The sequence below is a fragment of the Cetorhinus maximus genome, chromosome 25, assembly GCF_964194155.1.
Source record: "Cetorhinus maximus chromosome 25, sCetMax3.hap1.1, whole genome shotgun sequence".
NCBI classification, from domain to species: domain Eukaryota; kingdom Metazoa; phylum Chordata; class Chondrichthyes; order Lamniformes; family Cetorhinidae; genus Cetorhinus; species Cetorhinus maximus.
In genome coordinates this window covers 4915406-4932065 of record NC_135903.1, presented here as the reverse complement: position 1 = coordinate 4932065, position 16660 = coordinate 4915406, and the positions used below count along the sequence as shown (strand labels likewise).

The window sequence follows — 16660 nt, the reverse complement described above, 5'->3', positions numbered from 1 at the left end:
ATACCAATATTATTCAATAATTGATTTTTTTTCTTCCCCTAAAAACACTTTCAATGTAATCAGAGCTATTTCTCATGGGAACTGTGTGTATGCTAAATGAAGGCTGGAAAACAGACTGAGTGACGGTAGGCACTATGCAATTCACAAGTCAGTTGGCAAGTGATATCAGGGCACTGTAATCCACAAGGCCAAAGACAGGGTGAACTTGTCTTCCACTGTTCCCAAATGCTCTATCCATTCCATTTTTATGGAATGGAAAATTGGACACTTTCAAGACAGATAGATTTTGGTTAGGAAAGAGTATCGAGGGAAATGGAGCAAAGGCAAGAAAATGGAGTAAAGGTGCAAAGCAGCCACACGTAATCGAATGGCCAAGAAGGCTTGAGGGACTGAATGGCCTATGCCTGCTCCTATATCCGTGGAAAGAAATTCATAGAATCATAGAGTCATTTAAGGCAAATTAGGCAGCTGTTCGGCCCATCGAGTTCATGTAGCTCCATGTGGATCAATCTAGTCAGTCCCACACCCCTGCTTGATCCCTGTCACCCTGCAAGTTTATCTCCTTCAAGTGTCCATCCAATTTCCTTTTAAAATCATTGACAGTTTCCACTTCCACCACCTTCGGGGCAGCAAGTTCCAGGTCATTACCACTCGCTGAGTAAAAAAGTTTTTCCTCACAGTTCCCATGCATCTCCTGACCCAAATCTTAAATCTCTGTACCCCCCTCTGTACCATCAGCTAATGGGAACAGTTTTTCTTTGTCTACCTTATCTAAGCCTGTCATTATCTTGTACACCTCTATCAAATCTCTTCTCAATATCCTTTGCTCGTCCCAGCCATTCCAACCTGACTTTGTAACTAAAACTCCTCATCCCTGGAACCATTCTGGTAAATCTCTGCACCTCTCAATTTGCACCTTACATATTGCACCTTTCACTATCTTAGGATGTTCTAAATCACTTCACAATCAATTAAGTTTTGAATTTTAGTCACAGTTCTATGTAGAAAACACCAGTGCCAATTTCTACACTACCAAGTCCCAAAAACAGCAATGAGATCAGTACTTTTGTTTTTAAAAAAGTGACGTTGATTGAGGGATGGAAACTGGGAGGAAATCCCTGCTCTTCTTCAAATAGTGTCTTGGATTCTTTTAGAGAAGTGTGTTCTACAGTGGGTTTTTTGACAGAAATGCAAGGATTTATGCAAGGTCTTTGTTTCTGTTATAGAGAATTTCAAATGCTAATAGTTGTGCTTGCCACAGTTAGCAAAAAATATTACAATGTGTAGGTGGCGTAATGAATTATAACTCTGCTCATTTACTCCTGATACTTGAATTATTGATAGAAATATATACTTAACCAAATTTCTTCACTCTGCTGCCAAAATAAGAGTTTGAATGATTTTAATCCAGTCTGTACTGGCAACAATCTCGCCCATTGTCTGTCCAATAACGGCACTAAAACTGATAATCTTAGAGAATTCCATAGGATGGCTGGTATTAGAAATGGAAAAGTCAGAGGGGTTTGGGGGTCCTCGTGCATGAATCCCAAAAAGCTAGCATACAAGTTCAGCAGGTAATAGGGAAGGCAAATGGAATATTGGCCTTTATTTCAAAGGGGATGGAGTATAAAAATAGGAAAGTATTGCTAAAACTAAACAAGGCACTAGTTAGACCACACCTAGAATACTGTGAACAGTTTTGGTCCTCTTAACTAAGGAAAGGTATACTGGCATTGGAGGCAGTCCAGAGAAGGTTCACTAGGTTGATCCTGGGGATGGAGGGATTTTCTTATGAGGAGAGGTTGAGTCAGTTGGGCCTGTACTCATTGGAGTTTAGAAGAATGAGAGGCGACCTTATTGAAACATATAAGATTCTTAGGGGGCTTGACAGGGTAGATGCTGAGAGATCGTTTCCCTTTGTGGGAGAGTCTAAGACCAGAGGGCATAATCTCAGAGTAAGGGGGCGCGCCCATTTAAAACAGAGATGAGGAGGAATTCCTCTCTCAGAGGGTGGTCGATCTGTGGAATTCTTTACTGCAGAGGGCTGTAGAGTCTGGGTCGTTAAGTATATTCAAGGCTGAGATAGATTTTTAATCAGTAAGGCAATCAAGGGTTATGGGGAAAAGGCAGGAAAAAGGAGTTGAGGATTATCAGATCAGCCATGATCTCATTGAAAGGCGGAGCAGGCTTGATGGGCTGAATGGCCTACTTCTGCTCCTACATCTTATAATGGTGCAGGGCTTAAGATTTTTCTTCAATTCTTTCTTGGGGTTTTAGCGTCACTGGCAAGGCCAGCCTTCCTTTCCCATCCCTAATTGCCCTTGAAAAGGTGCATGACTGGGGCACATTAGGGGCACTTATGAACATCTTTTATTCACTTGGCCATAATAAAAAAGCGCTGAACAAATTTCTGGAACTTTGCCCAGAGGCCAAAACACAACAGTGTGGCACATTACTTTGTCTCCCCCCACCCCCCACTCCAATACCCAACTCACTGGTTTATCAGCAGGTTTGATGTAGGTGGAAATAGAAAGCACCTTGGGGACAACCTCCGCCACATCCCTGCTTCTCCTAAAGGTTTTAAACTGGCCAATCCCATCAAGGGAATCAGCCAATGTTTCCTGTAAGCTGGGTGGCAGTGCAGCTTCCCTCAAGTACCCATGCAGGCCACGCACGTTGGCCCTATACATAGCTTGAATGCGCAGTGTGTTAAAAAAAAAATTAAAATTAATTTTATTTACTTAAATAAATCACCTACGCACCAAAAAAGGATATTCGAAAACAGCTCACACCCATATGTAGATAGGGAGGGGCAACATGCGCAAATGAAGGATACAGGGCCTGTCATACCATCATTTATAGCCACTGAACATTGGATGCAGAGGCTGTCTATTAAGCCCCTATGACCAGAGGTTGGTGGAGGGGCATCAGGTACAATAGCTAAAGAGGAGCCCATTTAAGCACAGTCAAGAGAGTATGACTGTCCACAAGCCTTATTAGTGCAATCCAGCATGTTTAAAAGCTGGATATATTTGCTGTGGCAATCCGCTTAGGCCTGCGGCAGCTAATCTCCAACCTCACACTGGTGTGACTCCTCGACAAAGGCCGGTGCACCTGCCTTACATCTGTAAATGACCCCGAGTGCGGTTGAAAAGACGATTGCTGGGGATGTAGTCAGTAAATGGCTGCCTAGGGTCAGAACCCCTAGGCCTATGTGTCAGTTCTTTGATCATCATTGATATTCATAAGTTGAATCACCAAGAAAATTAAACTTTGATAAAGTTATATCATGAATAATTTATGCACATCCATCTTACTCTATGGTTTACATAACAATATGGATTACACACATCAGTAACTCTGGTTAACAGGAGTAAAGGAAATCCTAGAGCAGCAAATAGTATGTCAATTAATTCTTGATGGGTTTTGGTATCCTTTTGTCACAAAATAAATATTATGACTTCAAAGCTGATTCAATTCGACTTTGCATTGTTAGTGAAAATGGAATTTCCTACCTTCCATAGCCAATACCAACATATCTCACTTTGATTACCATAAAAGAACAAAACAATGGAAATGTTTTTATATATGCTTGAATGTAGGGCTCCTCTCTGTGTACTAGCAAAATTAAACTGTTTCTTCCTAAATGCGGTTACAACTTAGAAAACCAAACATAATTTGTTGGCTCTATGGGAGCATTACTGGGGCTCTCAAAAAAAAATGTTAATGGGTAGCAGAGGGGGATCTTATTGATACTAACTAATATTCTTACTAGCATATCATCCTAACTGCATCAATAGAGAGATAAGTTTATACAATAGGAAATGCATAATTTACTATTAAAATGGCACCTTTCTCACCTCAATATCCTCTCGGTGTCTTTTCCTCTGTTTGGCTGTGGCCTGACTCTTGTTATGTGAGGAATGAGCGCTCAGGGCACACCAGACCGAAAGCCTGCATTTAATACAGGAAACAGGTTAAATCAATGGAACTCCTCTCCTAATAATCATCAGATTAACAAATGAAAGAAACTATTACAAAACGTAATGTGACATTATGTTCACTTGAAGGCAAGGTTTGGTTCTTTTGTGGTTGGGATTTTTATTTATTTTTTTCGCATCATTGGCAAAGCCAGCATTTGTTGCCCATCCCTAATTGCCCCTGAACTGAGTGGCTTGCTAGGCCATTTTGGAGGGTAGTTATGAGTCAACCACTTTGTTGTAGGTCTGCAGTCCCATGTAGGGCAGACCAGGATGGCAGATTTCCTTCCCTAATGAGCATTAGTGAGCCAGGTGGGTTTTTACAACAATCGATGACAGTTTCATGGCTACCATTACTTTTCATTCAAAGATTAGATTTTCAATTCCAGATTTGTTGACTGCATTTAAATTCTACCAGCTGTAATGGTAGGATTTGAACCTGTGTCGCCAGAGCTTTAGCCAGGACCTCTGCATTGCTTGTCCAGTGACGTTACCACAATGGCACCCTCTTCCCCTTTTAAGATTTTAACTGCCCTGCCCAGTGGTGGTTGGGGGTGGGCGAGGTAGTTTTGTCCATGCCTGAATGCAAGTACTGTCGCACCTGCCTCTCAGATGTTTGAAACTGAAATGTTTAGAGAATGGGAGGTAGAATCTTTGTCCACTGAACATTCAAATGAAGCTCACATGGTTTACAAATTGTCCAAGAGGAAAATGATCAGGCAAACCTTCCAGAGACTCTCGCCTCACTTTGCTCTGGAGTCAGGTCAGACCCCGATTCTCTCCACAGTCCCAATGTGCTGTTGCCATTTACAGTTCCCTTAGGCCCATCTTTTATTTATTTACTTGTTCCATTCCCACCCCAGTGTACCGTAATCTCTTGTGTCATATAATGACTCCTCCCTTACACCCCATCACAGATCTTCCCTTTTCTTCTTTCCTCCCTTATTCCCCCTTTCCCCCCACAATTTTCCTTCTGTGCTTGCTTAAAGCCTGTTATATTTCTAACTTCTTCCAGTTCTGACAAAAGGCCATCACTCTCACCACCACCTTTTCAAGGGCAATTAAGGATGGGCAACAAGTGCTGGCTTTGCTAACGAGGTTCACACCCCAACAATGAAAAAAAAATGCCTGAAGCATTAACTCTGCATCTCTCCACAGATGCTGCCTGACCTGATGAGTATTTCCAGCATTTATTGATTTTATTCCAGATGTACACAGCCAGTTTAATGCTTGCATGAGGTTGAAATTATTACTCACTGATGCTGCATTGCACGGAGTACAATCTTAAATAACCAGTGCCTGCATATCCTTTACTCTTTCACTGACCATCCACATGCTTGTACAGGACAACTCTGCGATGCAACAATCATTTATTTTTTAAGTTGTGAATTTTCTCCTCTGTTAATTGAAATTTCAGGCTATCAAAGCTTTTTCTTGCACTCATTAGAACAGACACAAGAATGCCAAATTTCAAAGGGAACAACAATATATGCTTCATGAGAAAGAGGGTGCTGATTGGTTGGCAAGTCGGCTCTGATTGGTCGAGACAATTCCACGGCGAATGCACCAGGGAGCTATTGGCCTTCATGGGCAGGGTTCTGCCCTTGGCGGGGGTGGTTAGGGAGCCGACCACCACCCACGATCGGCTCCACCCCATGATTTCACGCTGGCGGGCCAATTAAGGCCTGCTCTGCATGGATCGCGAGTGATAGCGCTGAGCGCTGCCTGTGTGGGAGGAGGGGGAGCCGGGCCTAGTGCACAGTTAGCGCAAGTACGAGAAAGAGCGCTTCAATCTCCCTGAGGCAGCTCTGTGCCTCAGGGAGACTGACGTGCTGTGTAAAAAAAAATAATGAAGAGAATAAAAAATTAATGAAACATGTCCCCTCATGTGACTCTGTCATGAGTTGGGACATGTTTTTAATTCAAAAATAAAGCTTTTATTTAATGTCTATTTGCTTTAGGAAATCACATCCCGCTCATGGATGAGGTTTCCTAAAAAATGTAAAGGCCGCTTGGCCTGTTCGCCTGCCCGCCAACCATAAGGTTGGACGGGCAGCGTAATTTTGAATTTAATTAGATTGTTAATGGCCTTAATAGGCCTTTTAATTATTGGTGGGTGCGCAGCCGACTCCGACGCACGTTTGCTGAATGAAACATCGCGAGTCAGGATGCACGCTCACCGTCATTGTGCGTCATTTTACGCTTGGACGTGTCGGGCACGTGCCCTCTCGCCGAGCGTAATATTCTGCCCCATGTTTAAGGTGCAATGTCTGGGCACATATTTTTTGCCTGCAGTGGAAGGTCCCTGCATATGAATATATTAATTCTTAACACACTTGGGATTGAAGCGCGTGGACCTGTAGGAACCCCAATGCGTATAATAACCAGCGAAAGGAGGCTTGTGGTAGAGAACTCATTTGCGGATTTCAGAGTTAGCACGTCGAGGAGTGGGAGCTCTTAGGCTGCTCCATTTCAAAGGTGAATTTCAGCATGATATATAGAGCGCATTAAGGTGTGAAAGGAATTTCTTACAGCCGTTTGCTTAGCGTGCAAGCTTGATACCAAAATAGGGTGCATCAAAGCTATCCTGCTATGGTTACCCAGATCAAATCATTGCTCTCTGTGTCGCGCATACTCATGAATGGGCCAAAGGCTGCCACTTTTGGATCTGAAAAGTGCCCAGTCTACCTCAAATTACCCTGGAAGGAAGATAAAAATGAAAAATAAAAGTGTGAATTTATTTTTGCTTGACAGTGGGGTATCCAATTATTCCCTGAAAGAGCCGTTTTGGGTTTCTGTTCAACCATTTTCCTTAAAGCACATTTCCTGATTATAATAAAGCTAGGCAAACATATGAATATATAGAACTTTTCCTTCTGTCAGATCCTGGGAATGCTGTAATACATGCTTATAGTTTTGTATAAACCCTTGAGTTTTCTCATCAACCACAACAATGAACAGCATTTACAGTATAAAATGGTTTTGTTCTATTAATGCGAATGATTAAAGAAAATAATGGATTTACTTGGCAAGTGCTCGTCCAGGTGGGTCCATGAGCATCTGCCACTTCAAGGAGTTGGTCAGGAGTCCAGGCAGTATATGGCCCAACAGGCCTAACGTGATCTGTTGCATGTCCAAGCAAAACACACTGTGGAGCAACTCAACAGCTTTGTAACAGTGCTCCTTCCTTGTCTCCTTCAATAGCTCCTAAAGGAGAACCAAATGTACGAATCAAGCAACCTGTTGGTGATGCAGGGGTAATTCACTCCAAATGGAACAGAAGAGGCAGGTTCGAGGTTTAGGTTAGAGATTGTGATTAACGCTGCAGATGGCAAGACATAACTGAATAGACTGAGATTTATTCTATTTACCAGTTACACGTTAATGCATGCATAGCTGAAGAGGTTGCTGGTATTACAAAGTAGTGTCATGGAGTAGGACCATATGAATTATCATCTGCAATTTCCATACCTTCATCGGTGCTGGATCGTACTCCTAGCACTTCCTTCCTAATAGCACTGTGGGTGCACCTAAACCACATGGACTGCAGGGGTTCAAGGTGGTGGCTCACCACCATCTTCTCAAGGCAATTAGACATGGGCAATAAATACTGGCTGAGCCAGTGATGCCCATAATCAATGAATGAGCAAAAAAAAAATCCAAAATTCTGTTCCATTGTGTTACTGGAATAACATTAAAAGAAATCACGAGAGGAGGGGTTGATATGTTTACAGTTGCAGCGAGAACATTGCAGATCAGGTAAATCTGACTGTTACGGCTACTAAACATATGAAAAGAACAGCAAGAAAAGACTGCCCCTTCCAACTGATTGGAGGATCTCACACATCAACCATTTACCATTAAATAATGGTTTCTCCTGTGCGCAGGCAAAAAAAACCCAGCAAGAAACAGCCAATCATTTCAGGGTATCTCTTCAGAATCAGTTGCTCACTTTTAATCAACATGATGTTACAGCAAAATCCTAAGTCTTACTTTTCAGTCATTAAGAAAGTACTTTATTGGTAAAGGTAATAAATGCATTTGATTAAGATAGAATTTCAGACTGCTTTTTGCTGAAGTGACGTAGCAGCCATCTGTAACCTGCGGCTGCCATAATTATATGAAGCAGGAACATGAATTTGGTACATATGGTAGACAGCTGGCTCTTATTTTCAAAAAAAAGGCTAATTACATTTGATAGTGTAACGGATAACATACCACAATAGATGTTTCTATCATTGGTAATCCAATGATAGAATAGGCTGTTTTTATTTCTAATTTCTACTGGCATAGCACGAAGTGAATCAATCAGCACAGGTTAGAGCTCACTGCTACATTACTTCACTTCAGAACAGAGTGCCTTACTATCATTACTCCCCAAATCGGATTCACAGCAATGTCTTCAACACAAAGGTAAGAGACAAATTACCACTATGTTGGCATAATTTTCAGCTCAACTTGACACACCTACCTTGACCAGGTTATTACAGAACCAGTATACTCCTCCCATATGTAGCAAAGCCTCAAACACGTGGATGGAGCGGCTGTCCACCCAGCCTTTATTCAGTATGTCGTTGAAGTTAGTAATGAGCACCTCTTTAATTGGCTTCTTTACTGGCAGAAGGTTCCGGTACGGGATGGGATCCAGGTTTGCTGAAGGAAACTTGATGGAGGTTGCAGTCTGCTGCAGGACATCAGCACACATCTGCTCCAAGATCAGGCTCATGATAACCACTCTGGAAGGGAAGAAAGATAGGAGCAGTAAAAACTGCCTTTCCTGATGATATAGTGAGTAAATGCACTGACCCTGGCTTTGCCAATATAGTTAAATACTAAGCTTTACAAACCCTGAAGGCCTCATATCTGACCTTCAGGTTTTGCGGACCCGACCACAGATGGTAGTTATAACTGTGTACAGTACTTGTGGACCAAGGAAGCAATAAAAATAATCAACTAGCTCAACTTATTTTTCTAACGCTTTATGCTGGAACAGCACACATGGGTGAAGACTGCGCCTGGCTGTGATATTGATTAGCCTGACTAGATTCTCACATGTAAAATGGCAAATTGGGTAAGGTACCAGAGGGGTGCTTGCACCCATGGAACAAAAACACACCATGAACAGACCAGCAGAGCAGGGGAGAAAACTAGGGTGGGGGAGACACAAGGAGAAAGTCACTGATATAAATCAGTCTCAAAACAAGGCACAGCTTCATTATCTTCTGTCATTTTTGCCAAAATACCTTCAAAGGCATCCAAATTAACCACACCACTACCATCTTGTCACAGAACTAACGCCAAAGACTGAGACAAATGTGGTTCCTCGGGAATTAAAACAAAATACACAAGAGGGCACTGATATAACCAGGGGCTGCAATGTGTGCTTCTCTTATGGAGAAATACAAAGTTGAGGTAAGATGATTATTGCCAAATTGAGAGCTGATGCTAAAATATAATTAATTGGCTTGAACTTGAAGAGCGGCCAATGAAAATGCACTGTTACAAAATCCATAATATTTAGATAGCTTAAGAGACAACAGGTTATCTCTCTATGGCTTGAGCACAGGAATGCAAAGAAATTCCGGGAGCTGCAATCTGTAACTAATTTTAGGTGAAATAAACAGGCATTTCATGATTTATTATCGAGTTCAAAGGAGTGGCAGGAGAGGAGAGTGGGAGAAAATGAGACGCGGTCAGCTTCACATTTCATTCAACTTTAAGGTTATTATAACTTGCGTAGAATGGAAAAGGATGGTATGGAGTTGAAAGCTCTGGGTGGTGCCCAGAGTAAGGAAGATGAGAGCAACTTCCAATCTCAACTACTTTGGGTATAAAGCAGGCTCCAACAGTTTACTTGACAGGAAATAAACAAAATGAAGGGAGTACTCCTTCCCTGGTTAGCTTGTACACAGCTACTTACAGGCTGCTTCAGGGCAGCGTCGGGTCAAATCATTCACCCACCTTTTCAGCTTGGGAAGGTTTAAGAAAGGGGAAATAATTTGAGAAAATGACTCAAACAGAGCTGGTTTTCTGTGTTCACCTCTTGATGCCAAAATACAAGGAAATTACCTTTCATTGTAGAACTGAAGGGTGTTCTCGGCATACAACGGTGTTACAAGCTGGCAGATCATCTGTAGAGGTTTCTCGCGTTCTTCCAGGCCCAACATCCTAACGTGTGCCACTAACCAAGCCACCGCACAGATTGCCATGCTGCAAATCTTCCCTTTGATATTATCGGTGATTTTCTGGTTCAGATTAAAAACAGAAGAACCAAGCAATGATTCCTGCAAATTGACTAGTACAGGCCACACACTAATTGGAAAGTATTTGTGAATTTTATTTTAGTTTACACAACACTGCAATTGTCTGAATTTATATATAAACCCAATTTTACCACAGGCTGCTCTCTCATTAGAGACACGACTGGTGGTGAGTTTAACCTGAGGGTCACCGCACCTCAGGCAAGGGGCAAGGTTGAGAAGGGCCTCAGTTGGTACGGGAATTGAACCCGCACTGTTGGCATCCCTCTGCATCACAAACCAGCCATCCAGCCAACTGAGCTAACCGACCCCCAATAAAACAAGGACCTTGTAATGATTACGGACACAAAAGCCTCTAAACTCTTTAACAGACAAACAACACTTGAAACGGAATAAAAGCCAATTCGGGCTCAACATCATAGGCTCAAAACAAACAATTAAAGAGAAAAGAACAAAAAAGGGCAATAAAAATATATCTTAAATAAAACTGTGGATTCATAGAAACTAGGAGGAGTAGGCCATTCGGCCCTTCGAGCCTGCTCCGCCATTCATTATGATCATTGCAGATCATCCAACTCAATAGCCTGCTCCCGCTTTGATCCCTTTCGCCCCAAGAGCTATATCTAACTCCTTCTTGAAAGCATACAATGTTTTGGCCTCAACTACTTTCTGTGGTAGCGAATTCCACAGGCTCACCACTCTCTGGGTGAAGAAATTTCTCCTCAACTCAGTCCTAAATGGTCTACCCCGTATTCTCAGACTGTGACCTCTGGTTCTGGACTCCCCCACCATCAGGAACATCCTTCCTGTATCTACCCTATCTAGTCCTGTTAGAATTTTATAGGTTTCTATGAGATACCCCATCATTCTTCTGAACTCCAGCAACTATAATCCTAAACGACTCAATCTCTCCTCAAATGTCAGTCCCGCCATCCCAGGAATCAGTCGGGTAAACCTTCACTGCACTCCCTCTATAGCACGTACATCCTTCCTCAGATAAGGAGACCAAAACTACACACAATATTCCAGGTGTGGTCTCACCAAGGCCCTATACAATTGCAGCAAGACATCCCTGTTCCTGTACTCAAATCCTCTGGCTATGAAGGCCAACATATCATTTGCCTTTTTTACCGCCCGCAGCTACTGCATGCTTACCTTCAGCGACTGGTGTATGAGGACACCCAGGTCTCGTTGCACATTCCCCTCTCTCAATTTATAGCCATTCAGATAATAATCTGCCTTCCAGTTTTTGCTACCGAAGTGGATAACCTCACTTTTATCCACATTACATTGCATCTGCCATGCATTTGCCCACTCACTCAGCTTGTCCAAATCACACTGAAGAATCTCTGCATCATCCTCACAGCTCACCCTCCCACCCAGCCTTGTGTCATCTGCAAATTTGGAGATATTACATTTAGTTCCCTCATCTAAATCATTAATATATATTGTGAATAACTGAGGTCCCAGCACCGATCCCTGCGGTACCCCACTAGTCACTGCCTGCCATTCAGAAAAAGACCCGTTTATCCCTACTCTTTGTTTCCTGTCTGCCAACCAGTTTTCTATCCATCTCAATACACTACCCCCAATCCCACCCGCTTTAATTTTACACGCCAATCTCTTATGTGGGACTTTGTCGAAAGCCTTCTGAGAGTCCAAATAAACCACATCCAATGGCTCCCCCTCATCAACTCTACTAGTTACATCCTTGAAAAATTCCAGTAGATTTGTCAAGCATGATTTCCCTTTTGTAAATCCATGCTGACTCTGTCCGATTCTGCCACTGTTTTCCACGTGCTCAGCTATTAAATGTGTTATAATGGACTTTAGAATTTTCCCCACTACCGACGTCAGGCTGACTGGTCTATAATTCCCTGTTTTCTCTCTACTTCCCTTTTTAAATAGTGGGGTTACATTAGCTACCCTCCAACCTGTAGGAACTGTTCCAGAGTCTATAGAATCTCGGAAGGTGACCACCAATGCATCCACTATTTCTTGGGCCACTTCCTTAAGTACTCTGGGATGTAGATTATCAGGCCGTGGGGATTTACCGGCCTTCAATCCCATCAATTTCCCCAACTCCATTTCCCTATTAATACTGATTTCTTTCAGTTCCTCCCTCTCACTAAACCCTGCGTTCCCCAAGATTTCTGGTATGTTATTTGTGTCCTCCTCTGGGGTTCAGACTCATTGAAACAGAAACCGAGATTATGTCAGAGAAATACAAGATTAGCTAGAGTTCAGAAGGAACTTCTTTGCTTCTGTATTCATGGTTTCTTCCAAAGAATGCAGCAAGTTTCTAGTACGCTAAACAAGGAGGCGTTCTACTCTCATTTTCCCAGGGCGCTTATTTTGCAATTATTTCTCCTCATCATAATGTTGACTCTTGCTGGGGTGTAACTCTACTGGCACCAGCCGCCCTCCAATATCTCACTCAATTCAGAAACAGGTCACAGAAGGTTCACTCAACTTACTCCTGGGATGAGGAGCGTATCTTATGAAGAAAGGTTGAACAGGTTGGGCCTATCCCATTGGAATTTAGAAGAATGAGATTATTGAAACATATAAGATCCTGAGGGGACTTAATAGGGCTGCTACCGGGAGCATGTTTCCTTTTGTGGGGGCGGCTACAACTAGGGGACACAGTTTAAGAATAAGAGGTTTCTCTTTTAAGACAGAGAGGAGGAGAATTTTTTTTCTCTTGAGGGTTGTTAGTATGTGGAACTCTCTTTCCCAGAAAGTAGTGGAGGCTGGATCATTGAATTCATTCAAGGTGGAGTTGAACAGATTTTTGACAGACAAGGGAGTCAAGGATTATGGGGTGCAAACAGGAAAGTGGAGTTAAGACCACAACCGAATTAGCCATGATCTTATCAAATGGTGGCTTGTGGGCTGAATGGCCTACTCCTCACCCAAAGTCCTATGTTCCAACATTCAAGTCATTATTCTTCATTGTGGCAAGCTATTCTATAATTTGAGAATCATAAGAAAGCCTAATCTTTTCCTTGCCTACATGCACGACAGGAATTACTGACTAGCAATCAGGAGTGTGCCAGGCTAATATTCCTTTCTACAGTTCACTGCCACCCTAGTGAGGTCAGCTAACTCAGCACAAGGAATGGAATCATCTGGTTTGTGCAGCTTAATTGAGCGGTGACTTTACCAATTAGACTTTGGGGCCCAGAGCTTTTTCTGGTCATGACACGGTTCAAAAACACGGATTTGGAGCGACATTCCCGCAATTTCTTTTTGTTGTGCATGGGCTATTCACTTAAGTGCATGTGACCATTACATTTTTGCACGGGAACTTCCAGGTTGCTATGCAGCCACGGAGCTTAGAGGGAATGTTGATCTGGAGCCTAGGTATGTAATGAGGACATGCACAGCCACATTATATCTAATCAGTACACATCCCTAACATCACAACCCTGCACAGAGAAACAAAACCACAGCACTACCTGCACTGCTTCAAACGTCAACAGTCCATGCTCCCAGGCATTGAGAACTTCCAGGATAGCCGCTGGTGTACAGGAACATACCTCATGCCATTTCACCTGGCTTGAAAGCAAAATGCACAATAAGTGTGGTTACGTTTTGGATATGCTGTACTATATTATTCCAAATGGTAATACAGCTTTGGTTAAAAAACAGTAAATACAGATAGGAGGAAAAATAAAGATATTTGTACAAAGCACTAAAGGATGGACATTTGAAAAGACTAATTAAAGCACAGAAAGAGCAAATAAAAAACTAATAATTTCACAGCTTTATAACTCATAAACAAGCCAAACTATAAATTTGTAGTAGTTCTTTCTGTTACTGACTGAAGTTCAGTAATGTGGATTATAAGCACTGGTTTCTGAAACAGTAAACCTTTCCTCTCTCTGTTAGATACTGATTAAATTTCTATTTATTTCAAGAACTTCCACTTTTATATAAGAAACTGGTAGTCAGAAGATCTGCATCAGCATGCCATTCAACAGACACATACTGCACAAACAGATTGTAAAATCTACAATTAGCAAAGCCTGTGAATATTTTAGGCATGTCACAAATTAAACTGTTTAAACATTGTAAATGCTCAACATATATCTTGATCCACATCGTGAAATAAGAGTTATAAAAAACCAGCAAGCATTTAAATCTGAAACGAAAACAGAAGAGCGAGAAACGCACAGTACCTGAAAAAAAAAGACAGGCTGATGTGCACTGCCAAACCTTGCACACATCATGCATCAACCTAGACATGAGCTATTGAACCATCTGAGAAACTAGAGAAACTATTCCAACCTCTACACAGCTGTCAGGTCTTTCACCACATTGTGCAGGAAATGCATGGAACCTCCTACAATAACTGCAAAGAGAAAAGATGGATCTAAATTCTGAACGATTAGCCTAATTAGATCTGAAGTAGACCCTTCATTAGAATTGAATTCTGACAGGAGATCTATACCGAAATATTGGCCTGATTTTTCTTTTCCCCGTTGCTGAAGGGCCTGTTTTGTGCTTAGCATTTTCCATTTTTATTACATAGTAGAAATGTTTGATATTACTGGCAGTTTCAATGTCCTGCTCCTGCCCTTTTTTTAAAAAGAATTTGTGCCCGACATCTTGTGTAGCTTATTTAATACTTGCTTCCATGATGCATGGATGGCACCTGACCATATTTTGTGTATAAACTAACATAAGATCACGGAAAGTATAGTGCTGAGCTGTGCACTGTGCTGTTCAAACCTACGTGTAAAATATTTAACAATCTGAGAGGGCAACTGAGGTCAGACAAACCATTCCTGATAATGCGCATGTGTATGGGGCTTCTCACTGCTCTACATTCCGAAAATAAATATCAAACAGGATTATTGAGAAGCAGACATCAACATACACGAGCTTCATTTCAGTGGAGGAATTCAGATGAGCCACCAGCGACTCTACTTTTGTGGGGTCGGCACGGAATCCCTGCTCTGGGTTTAAGATCTTCCCTTCCTCAGGCATGCAGGTCAGCATCCACGTCTCAAAGAACACCACCTCCCCTGACGTGTTGGGCTCTGACAGTATTACCTAGAACCAAGGCACAGGCACAGTCACAGTCACCCTGCAAAATTATAATTAAATGACCACAGCAATGAAGAACAAATCTACGTTTATATAGCACCTTACATGTCCTCAGGATACCCAAAAGATTGTTTAAAAAAAGGCTGGAGGATATTATTTCACAAAAGTTATTCATAAATCTTGTAAAGGAGAAAAAAGTATTATATCATGGTGTCAGATAAAATCTATCAAACAATTTTATAACATTATGATTGGACCCGCACCTTCTCAGACAATTGTTGCACTTCAACACTTTAGCACCAGACTTACAGCCAATGTGAGGAAACAGAACAGCAAAGGAAATTTTTCTTTCCATCCACCAGACAAGTAAATGCATACAAATGTTTTATCTGCTGAGCCATGGAACCAAATATGCACAGTCATTCAATAAATCAATTGCTGCAATAATCCATTTTGGAACCATAGTAGCAGTACAACAATTAACTGTTGATTCTAATGGATATTGGGAAGATCTGGCTTAAGGTCTGTATATGTAAAAATCACTATGCAAAAATTAACCCTAGGAGCACACCACTGCAAATATAACAGCTACATAAAAATGAATAAATGGGAACAGTGTTAATTGTATCAACTGAGGTGGAGGACATTTTTTTATTCTTTCATGGGATATGGGCGTCGCTGCCAAGGCCAGAATTTGTTGCCCATCCCCAATCACCCTTGAACGGAGTGGCTTGCTAGGCCATTGCAGAGCGCAGTTAAGAGTCAACCACATTGCTGTGGGTCTGGAGTTACATGTAGGCCAGGCCAGGTAAGGACATTTAATAAAGGGCATTAATGAGCCAGATGGATTTTTCATCACCGAGACTAGCTTTATATTCCAGATCTATTAACTGAATTTAAATTCCACTAACTGGGTTTGAACCCACGTTCCCAGAGCATTAGGTTGCGTCTACGGATTACCAGTCCAGTGACCTTACCACTATGCCGCTGCCTCTCCACGTGGCTACTTGAGCACGTATAAAAAGACACTTACTGCCAAAGGAGTAGAATGGAGATATATACCTGTAATGTTTCATCCTGTGAATAAACCTATTCCGAGAAGAGACTGGCTCTGGTTTCTTCCTTCACCAACTGGCTATCAGGAGTGTAACACAATGAGCTCTTTAATTCATTCCACTTCTGAGGATTTAGGATTTATTCACCAATGAACAATAGCTCTAATAAGAGCCCTTTTCAAACATCCAGACCCACAAGACTCAAAAGACGACAAAAACATGTGCAAATGGAGCCGAGCTGCTTGGGTTTCAAGGGTCAGGATTCTGAGACACAGGACTGCAGGTTGAAACCACACCACCCCCCACCGCA

At 42.0% G+C, this 16660-nt stretch overlaps 1 protein-coding gene across 1 annotated transcript in view; it reads right to left on the bottom strand.

Annotated features, from left to right (window-relative positions):
• The window catches only part of med24 (mediator complex subunit 24), a 70600-nt gene that overhangs the window by 16070 nt on the left and 37870 nt on the right, over window positions 1-16660 (bottom strand). The window contains exons 17-22 of the mRNA XM_078529321.1: window positions 15126-15301; window positions 13702-13801; window positions 10050-10225; window positions 8452-8716; window positions 7006-7187; window positions 3861-3954 (exon numbers count right to left, since the gene is read on the bottom strand). Of these exons, the coding sequence (XP_078385447.1) occupies window positions 3861-3954; window positions 7006-7187; window positions 8452-8716; window positions 10050-10225; window positions 13702-13801; window positions 15126-15301 (993 nt within the window). The remainder of the gene's footprint in view (window positions 1-3860; window positions 3955-7005; window positions 7188-8451; window positions 8717-10049; window positions 10226-13701; window positions 13802-15125; window positions 15302-16660) is intronic.